Raw genomic sequence first — 9,850 nt, forward strand, 5'->3', positions numbered from 1 at the left:
TTGAAATAGTATAGCTATTGTGTACCTAAACTTATTAGTATATACGACTGACTACAAGTAAAGAAATGTTGATCGAGGATAGAATGCCAAAACTACCCTCACATGCATTCTAATTACTAAAATAACCTTACAGATCAAATAAAATCACTCCTCAACCATTCATATTTGGAGTGCTTGGACCAACCTACCCCTACCAATCAAATATAATATATTTTTTATATTATTCTCTCTCATTTCTCTTTGTAATTTATCCTAAATAAAAACATATAGGAAACTTTCTGCATATAAGGATCGTGATTTCTCTTCCCTCAAGCTCCCCCATCCTTCGTGGTAAACCCTTATTTAAAACTAATTTTTTTCTCTTTCTACATTTACATGTATACAAATAAAACCCACCGAACCTGTAAAGCCCAACTACATCCGTTGTTGGAGATGATTTCTTTGCCGGAACCAAAACCGACTTGGCCCATCAGTGACGTTTTTCGCTAGAGTTTGACCGCTAACCAATCGCTTGATTACAAGCACGTTTCACTGTGTGAGCTATAAGAACATCTGAACCTGTCTCTCCGAATTTTGGCTTTTCAAAAGAGTCACTTTAACTTTTACAAGAGTCATGTTAGCAATTTCAAGAGTCAACAGTTTTCGTTCTCCAGAAATAGGCAGTCTATCAGTCTCTCCGAATTTTTGCTCAAAAAAAAAAAAAAAAAAGTTAAATTATTTTTTTTTAACTTTTCCCCAAGTGCTATATATTTCATCTTATATAATTAACACTCAATATATGGATTAAAAAAGATATAATTAATTAAAATTTAAATAAAAAATAGTTTTTAAAAAATAAAATTTTAAGGGAAAAAAAAAAGTTTCTTTTATTTAATTTTGGCCCAAATCAAAAATTTTTTTGAACAAATAGTGCTTAAACAATATATTTTTTATTTAATGAATTTATTTTTAATAAAATGTGCTCAAAGTATCTTAAGGCACTGTTCCTGATAGTTGGAGCCAAAACTTTACAAATGATGGCATTTTGGCAAAAAAAAAAAAAAAAACGACGATCGCGATCTGGCTCGAGGTACTCCGTGAGCCAGCCCGCGAGCAAATGTGGGCCCGCTCACTTAGCGCCAAGCCCTGCGGCACGTTTGGACTTTTTAATCGTTGAAAGGGCCTTGGCTAGGCCGGTGCAGGTGCGCTAAATAGTTAGAACCGAATCACCAAAACCTAGAAGTCATACAATTATTCAATAACCAAATCACATCAATATGTACCTAGATTTAGTGGTAAATGTATCGATCTCTGAAATATTTTGTCACGAACTAGGATGGAGTAATGAGAGGAATTGAAGGAGAGTGGAAGTTGCGATTCGCATGAGATTGTTGATCTTTATCTTCTGCACCCAATTTTTTGGTTCTTTTTTGCTCTCATCCCAAATTCTATCTTTAAATTTTTGTTCTTTTAAATGCATTTGAAGAGGTTTGAATGTGTTACTAGGAACGAATTTGAAGGTGATTTGGTTTTTGCTTGGTTAGTTTGTTAAGTGTTTCATTATAGAGTGAGAAGAGAAATGGATCTTGGGGAAGTGATTAGGATGTCTCAGATGGTGGTGTTAAATCAGGGTATTTTGGTCATTTGAATTTTTTTTTTTCTTTTCTTTTTTATTATATCAGCAATGCGCATTGTGCAACTAAAAGGTGGATGTATTATTAGCAATTAACCACCTGTAAGTTGGGGCCACTTTAGCAAATGCATACAAAATGTTAATTACAAGTGGATTGACAGGGAGGTTAGAGTATTTGATCAAAGAAGAATTATGCCAAATTTTTATGGTGCAGTCGGTTTCATGGAGTTGAAATTTTGAAATCAAAATTTGTAAATTTTAGGAAAATTTTGGTTCAAATTTCTTAATTATTTTTCTCGAATTACACCAAATTCAATTCCATGCAATCAACCCACACTTACACTATGTTTGACAGACATGGAATTGGAGAATTGAAATTGATGAAATTGGAGAAAAGCAACTCAAACAATTGAACTAAAATTGTCTCTTATTCCACTAATTTCAATTTCAAGACTTCAATTATATACCGCCAAACACAACTTTAGAGTAATTTATCTTAAAAAAACTTATATATAAAAAACAAAATTTAATACAAGAGTAATTATGCCAAACCTCAACCGAGGTTCTAAAAAATATATAGGAAACGATAATGAAAATGAATGGGAGGTTGCTGCGGCTGATTCTTTACATTTCTGATTTCTCAAATGTACGATTCTTGCACCCTCTAATTCCACAATACTTTTTCTCACTCAAATTTTATACATCAAGATCTTCACAACAAGTCAATGATTTCCCATTTCTCAAACTTTCCCCTTTCTTCAACTTTGGAGCTACTTAAGAATGTGTTGGGTTGGTTTTGCTGTGGTAGTGTTTTGTGTATGGTTGTTCTGTTTCTTTGTAGGTGCCGTTAGGCTTGCTTTTGCAAGGAAAAAAAAAAAAAAAAAAACTCCCCTTTCTTCAGCTTTGGAACTACTCATTATTCTTCGGGAAGGGATTGATTCTTAAGTAGCCGTGGATCATAGGTTTGATCTTTTGTGTAAGTCAGCAGCCTTTTCAATTTCATGGACTTGTACAAATGCATTACTTAATTGTTTTTCTACTCTTATTTGTTAATAATGCATAATATACATAAAAGGAATTCCCTTTTTTTTTTTTTTTTTTTTTTGGCAAATCATAAAAGGAATTCACATAAGCAACATGTTCACCTCAATTAATCTCAACTAGAATTGGAGGACCCTCATGTTAATGCAATTGTGACAATAGACGCAAAAATTGTCAACTTTGAAAAGTCAAAGAAAAAAGGCAACACACTCAATGAAATAAATCAAAATAATACAAAGATCGATGTTTCAATGTAGATCTTTATTAGTGGTAGAATTGAGGTATGGCTCACATTGCTTACTCTACTCCCCACGATTCGTTTCCTTGTGCAATTTTTCCATACAAGGCTCCTTCTATACAGGACTTCTATATACGAGACTCCTTCCATATAAGTCTCCTTTAATTGTGTGATTGATGGATCATTATTTGTACTAGGCCATGTGTTGGGCCGGAGATGCAGGTTTGACTTGCCTTATAATTGGGCTGAGAGACAATGGATGACTCCTTTGGGCTTATCAAGTTGGGTGACCCAAGAGAAGTAGTGGAAAACCCATCTGCTGACGTGGTTGATTGTAATTGGTGGGGAGATATTTCCCTCCAGAGTGACCAAAGTTGGCAAATAAAGAGAAATTTTCATGGTTTGGTTTGTCAAGAGCGAACTTAATATTGTATCAGGCATGGACATTTCATTTAAGAGCAATAATCAATTCTATACCCCCAAAATATATTACTAATGCAGAAGTTACAAAAATAATATACAATCCTATAAACTTTACTTCTACAAGAACTCGAAGCAAAGTATAGGCCTATACTAATTAAGTAAATTTTCTTCTTTCTACACTACCATGCTAATAGACAGATTTATAAGGAAATAGAGAGACGGACCATCAGACACCTTAAAGGTACCTCTTTTTTCGTCTTGCCTCTTTCTTCACCAATACTTGCCTCTTTTAATTATAAGGCCACAAAGTCTGGCAACAACTGTGCTGCTGCAAACCTCTTGCGGTTCTGAATATTGATGCTTTCATAAATGGCTGTGGAGTGAGAAGAAGTGGGAGAGTTTATAGTGCCAAACTCATTCGGTTCACGAATTTCTTCACCTCTCCCCAATTGGATGTTTTGGTTAGGGAGATAACTTTGATGGGTACCTGACATGGAGAGGTTATCGCAATGTGGGAGACCAAGACTCAGAGAAACAGCATTGCCCGAGTAGGCTGAGGGGAGTCGGTCCGCACTAAACCTTGTCATTTCCCCAATCTGGTATGACCCAAATCCTCCAATTAAGTTTGTAGGGGCTCCCATTAAACTAAAACTCTCTCTGCTCTGCCTCTCATTGCCAAATTTCATGGACACCTGATCATCCATTGATGAACCACTATTTTGGGGGGACTGCAACATTTCAATGTTCCTATGTCTTTTTGGACTTGCTTGTGCAATGCCTTGTTCCATTTCTGATGCTCCAATGAGTGGCAGTCGACCAGTCTGGTTTCGGATATTTACTCCAGTGGGAGATGATGTTGAGGCTGTAGAAATGGAAATTGACGAAACATTATTAGTCTTCTTGTTTTTGGCATTGTCTTGTTTGGACATGAAACTCTTATTCTGATTTTCAATCTCTTGGAAAGCAATGGAGTTTAATGCTGAATCTCCGTTGGCTTCACTTTTGCTTGTTTTGTCCTCTGATCCATTCTGCTGCTCTTCTTGTACCTTCACTTCCTCCGTGTACATTTCTTCTACCATTGGCTTCCACAACCTAACTCTAGCATTTATGAACCAATTTGACACCTGCAATGCATGCATAATTACCACAAATTAACAACCATTTTCAACGCAAGTCGTGGATGAAGCCAACAAATTGTTAAAATATTATATATATATATATATATTCCGCACCTGACTTCTTGTAAGTCCTGTTTGTTTCGCGAGCAAGAGTTTGTCCGAATCCTTGGGATAACTAAAAACCAGTTGCGGGGAAATTTAATTAATTAACAAAACAAAGATAGAGAACAACTAAATTGTGCATTTAAAGAAATTTCAAAAGAGTAGTTGACATTGGTTTTGATAATGCATGCTTACGGGTGGAGGAAGTGTTCGAAGAGCCAAGCACGAAGAACAGAAACGGATCGCTCAGGCAATCCTCTCTGGGGTCTCCAGGCATTATGCTGGATCATTCCCAACTGTTGTAGAGCTCTTTGTTGCCGGAGCTGATGATCCACGAATTTAAGTCTTGAACCCTCAATCTTCCCACCTCCAAAACAATCCTCTTCCCCTAAGCACTTGCTCACAGCTCGAATTTGGCTTGTTATCGAGTCTTTGAGGCACCGGAATTGCTTTGAGATAGTTTTTAGTGCCAGAGCTGTGTATGTTTTTCCAGATCCAATTCCAGATACTTGCTCAAACCAAGTTATTACAATATGCATTTGATGGTGGTACTGTCTGTATCTTTGCTCCACCTTCAAATCCCATAAATGACAAAGACTCAAATTAGACGTTGTAACAAGTTCAACATACAAAATCAATTATTACTAATCACTAAATCTGCATTCACAGCAAAACTGTTGAAGAAAACAGGATTCTAATTATTCAGCCTACTAATACTGAAATTTTAATGCATGTATAGACTTCTTTAAATTGAAAAAAGAAGGAACGTACTTAAATAGAATATCCACACAAGAAAATTATGTTGAAAATCAAAATGTTGTATAAATGTGAACTTTAAATAACCTTACTAATAAGCATTACACTTGTAACTTCAATCTATTTGAAGAGCGATGAATAGAACAATATTTGGCTGAAATTGTGATCCAATACCTCTCAATTCATAGTATTTGAAACATATATATATCTGATCCAACTTAATAGATAGAGAACCAACTCAAATTAGTTCACATGCCCCTTAGCCTAAATTCACCTTAAAACACAACACTTTATTGGAAACAAAACTCAACCGTTTCTTATAAGCCTACTCTCGATCGAAATCACACCTTTTCAGCATCAGCTATGGAAAAAAAATAATAATAATTTATCAAAAACTCAACTTGATACAAACTAATTTACAAATATATGTATGTATTTATTTAGTCATACCTCATCTAGCATGTTGACAAGTTTTGCCTTCTTCATCTGAATTTCCTGTCTCTCTGCCGTGGTAAGCTCGGCACTGCCTTTTGAGTTCGTGGCTCCTCCTCCCGCAGTGGTTTCGGAGGCTGACGGTTTTCCAGTTCTCATGGTCAGCCCAGTAGCAGTCCCCTTGGCAGCTGATTCATTGTTGAGAGCCTCATCCACTCTAACAACTTCATCAAGAAGCTCTTGTGCCACCTTCAAATACTTGGAACCCAACACCCCACTCTGCGTTCCACTAGCACCATTTGAAATCCCAGATGCTGACGAACCCAATCCGTCTGAAACCCGCACATTGTTGCCGGACGTCGGTGAAATTGTGGGCAGGTTGGCCTGAGAAGGACCTTCACGTTCAGCCCTGTAAGACCCATATTGTGGTTGCTGGGAGGAGAGGCTCAAAGACAGTTCCTGCTTGGCGCGTGACACATCACGCGCCTCCGTAGTATGGTCAATTGAATTGTATAGATTGTAGTGAACACGTGGGATGAGACCGTGGAATGCTGAGAAATCGTGTTGGGTGTGGACGGATGGAGGGTGGGGACCATGGGATGAGGCTGATGCAGAAGCAGAAGAGGAAAAAGTGGCCGCTGTGAGAGGGATACCCACAAGTTGTGTGGTGTGATTGGGCGGCGCGTGAGGTAAATTAGTGAAGTTGGGCGGTGGCGGGGTTTGAGTGTCAGAGTATCCAACATAGCCAGGATTCATGAGAATCAGCGTTTGTAACCCATCAGCTTGGATATCAGAGTTTCCGTTAAAGTACGTTGCCATCAATTAGTTTCTTTGTGTATGTATGTGCCTTTTATGTCACTCAAAAGGGACTACGTTACACTGCTTCACGTCCAATAAACACACACACTCTCTCTTTCTCTAGATGATCAGTAGCACAATTAGCGGACGGGTGCTGGGAGAGAGCAAAACTAGGTGTGGTATTCAACCCATTAAAGGAATTTTGTTACTGTAATTAATAGACTTCTCAGTTAAATCCTGCAAGAAAATAAAGGGAAAATTATAAGGAAATGATATATATATATATAGCCACAAACTCATAATATTTGTTAAAAGTTCCATAATTTGGATCAATTCGAAGAAAATGGAAAAAAAAACATCCTCCTATCAATTTGTTGATTGATCTTCTAGAAAAATGGATGGCTTAGGTGGAAGAAAGGAAAAGGATGTCGAATATTATATATATATAGAGAGAGAGAGTATATATATAGAGCCAGCGGATCATAATTTTGGATATAGCTAGAGAACATATATATATATAGAGAGAAAGGATTGGAATTATACTATTAATTGAAATGATTGTTACCTTGTATGATGGAAATCTGAGTATGCACGTGCCCCGTTATCATCTGCAAAGGAAGAAGAGAATTTTAGTTGCAGGGTGGACACAACTAATATCCGTACATGACAGACATAGAAGTTCATGACCATGCAGCATGATTCTATTCATATAAGTTGAGCTATCCAAATGCATATATATATATATATATATACACACACATGCATATACCCAAATCTATGGTTTCATAAGTCTCTTCACTAATTTACCCCCCCCAAAAAAAAAAAAACGAAACAAAAGTCTCTTCAGTACTTGGGGGAAAGGATAACCCTTTAATTGTCAGACTGATCAATTCATCTCTGCAACTCTCTCCTTTGAAAAGGAAATAAGCACATAGAGAAAGAGATGGGACCATAAAGTCTAAGGAAAAGATACCCATCTTTATTCACTCATTTTCCTTTTTCTTTTTTATCACTCATTTATCACAAACAATCATGCCTTTAATCGTCAGACTGACATACACACACACACACACACACACACACACACATATATATATATATATATATATGAGATAATGAATTGTGAATTTATATCCACAAACATGCATGTTCTTTAAGTTTCTAAGATTTTAGTGTAAATCGAACGAAGTACCTGCGAAAAGATAAGAAAAATATATGCAACTTCACTGATTTGACCTTCCTTTTCAAATCAACTGATGCAGCCAGCCTCCTTTTTATTTGCTAACTCCTGCAAACAACTTTAGAGAAAGATAGATGTAGATATATGTATGTATATGTGTTTGTTGGTTTTCTGGTAATAAAATTAAAATTAAAAGGAAAAGGAAAAAAAAAATGGCATTTGATGAGGCCTGCCAGGGGAAGGGGTTTTCAATCTGTCAGAAGATAAAAAAAGCTGAAAAACGAGGAAACATCTCCATCCACTAAAACTTTCATGTATTTTAATTAATTAATTAAGATGTTAATTTAAAGAAGGAAGATGATGATGATGATGATGATGAAGAAGAGAATGATTGGAGGGTCCTATTGTTCATTACTAAAATATCTCTCTGTCTTTTCCTTTTCTTTTTTTTTCTTTTCCACTTTTCTCTTTTTGTTATTTTTTGTGGCTGCAAGCCAAAGTTTTCAAGATAAAGTAATTGAAATGCAAAATAGTACAGGGCCAACCACCTTAACAACTACCCCAAGTCTCCAAAAATTAATACTATATCATTATTGGTATATTTACATCATGCATACATGTGTATCGTTTAATAATTTATATTAGTGTGTATATACAAGGGTAGTCCAATTTTTAAATTTTTATACATAGTATGTATATAAGAACTACTAATTAATCCTTAGAATCCACTAGATTAATTTGAAAGTGAGAGAGATCAAATTTTGATTAGTGAAAAGGCTCCCCAATTCAATATTTGAACAATTATTTATAGCTAAAGAAAACCTTAAAAAATTACCTCCACCTCAAAATTAAATTACAAATAAGCCCTAAACCACAAAACTATATATAAAAAATAAATAAATAAATAAAATGAAGAAGAAGAAAAAGGAGGATAAATTCCAAATAAATCACATGAAATTGAAAAAATGCTATCAAAAGAGCCTTATTTTATATCCAAACGTTACGATACAGATTTTTTTGTAGACTTTTCAATGTATCTATACATCAAGCACATGAACATCACAACTTCCCTCAAATGGAAGTTACATAGCGAGTAATCTTGCAAGTCTTGATCATGTTGCATGGGTGAGGTCGTATCTATATTGCCTATTCACGGACATGTACATATGCATCATATATATGATTGCGAGCAGACACTTCAATATCACAACTCCCTTTTGTTTATCTTCTTTATTTTTATTTTATTGATTGGTATTTTAATTTGTGTCCATCAAGTTAGTAACAACTAACAACTAACAATGAGCCATGGCATTCCCTGAGTCTGTCATTCAATGGTACCGACTTGATTTCCAACAGAACTTTAACGTCCATTATTATATATATATATATATATCAATATATATATATAGTGTGATGTTAAATACTGTAATACACACTGTGGTAGGCGCTATTCAATATGTAATGTAGTAATTTATGGCGTGCACGTTGCGACCAACTATCATTCTCACAAATCTACATCAACAGTAATATGTACTAGGAGTACATGCCAACAACTAGTTTTAATTCACTGCTACACTTTTGGCTGCACAAATAGTCCCCCTCAAGGGTCTCTGTGTTTCTCTGTCTGAAGTACCAAATATTCAATATCATTTTATATATATATATATATATATATATCACGTTAGCTAGCACGGGAATAGCAGTAATCATTTACCACTCAATATCATAGGAATACGAGCATGGTTTAGTTCGAATTTGTAGAGATGTGGTCGAATGCAGTCTCTATTGAAGAAATGGTTGACCAAACATTGTAAAAATAGATAACGTGGAACTTTAGTTAAGGTTCTAATTTCCTTAATTAAAAGAGCTTAATTCTTGTTATATTTTTTTTCATATTCAAAATAAAAAATTGAGAGTTTGAAAAAAAAATTCTAAAATCTCTTTAAAATTTGAAAGCTAAATTATTATTCTTGTATCATTTCAAAGTCCAAAATAATTGTAAAGTAGGCTCCCAAAAAAATATATTTTAGCACCGGAGAGTTGGGAGAAGTGAGAAGTTGAAAGAGAAGAGAAGGGAGTGTTAGAGGTAACCATGTAATTTCATATATTTATATATAAATAATAATAATAATAAAGGGCGGATAATAATG

At 35.2% G+C, this 9,850-nt stretch overlaps 1 protein-coding gene across 2 annotated transcripts; it reads right to left on the minus strand.

Annotated features, from left to right (window-relative positions):
* Window positions 1–3,337: 3,337 nt before the first annotated feature.
* Window positions 3,338–8,060, minus strand: LOC132313742 (BEL1-like homeodomain protein 1). Of its 2 annotated transcripts, none has more exons than XM_059812668.1 (6): window positions 7,713–8,060; window positions 7,086–7,128; window positions 5,741–6,757; window positions 4,730–5,106; window positions 4,547–4,607; window positions 3,338–4,438 (listed from the first exon to the last, which is right to left on the minus strand). In XM_059812668.1, the coding sequence occupies exons 3-6, from the start codon at window positions 6,539–6,541 to the stop codon at window positions 3,608–3,610; spliced, it is 2,070 nt and encodes a 689-aa protein (XP_059668651.1). In that variant the 5' UTR covers window positions 6,542–6,757; window positions 7,086–7,128; window positions 7,713–8,060; the 3' UTR covers window positions 3,338–3,607. The 2 variants fall into 2 exon arrangements, with proteins under 2 accessions (XP_059668651.1, XP_059668652.1); XM_059812669.1 differs by lacking the exon at window positions 7,713–8,060 and adding an exon at window positions 7,371–7,564.
* Window positions 8,061–9,850: the final 1,790 nt, after the last annotated feature.

The sequence above is a fragment of the Cornus florida genome, unplaced genomic scaffold, assembly GCF_030987335.1.
Source record: "Cornus florida cultivar Cherokee Brave unplaced genomic scaffold, ASM3098733v1 CherokeeBrave_3.0.0_Hap2_Chr06, whole genome shotgun sequence".
Classification (NCBI taxonomy): Eukaryota; Viridiplantae; Streptophyta; class Magnoliopsida; order Cornales; family Cornaceae; genus Cornus; species Cornus florida.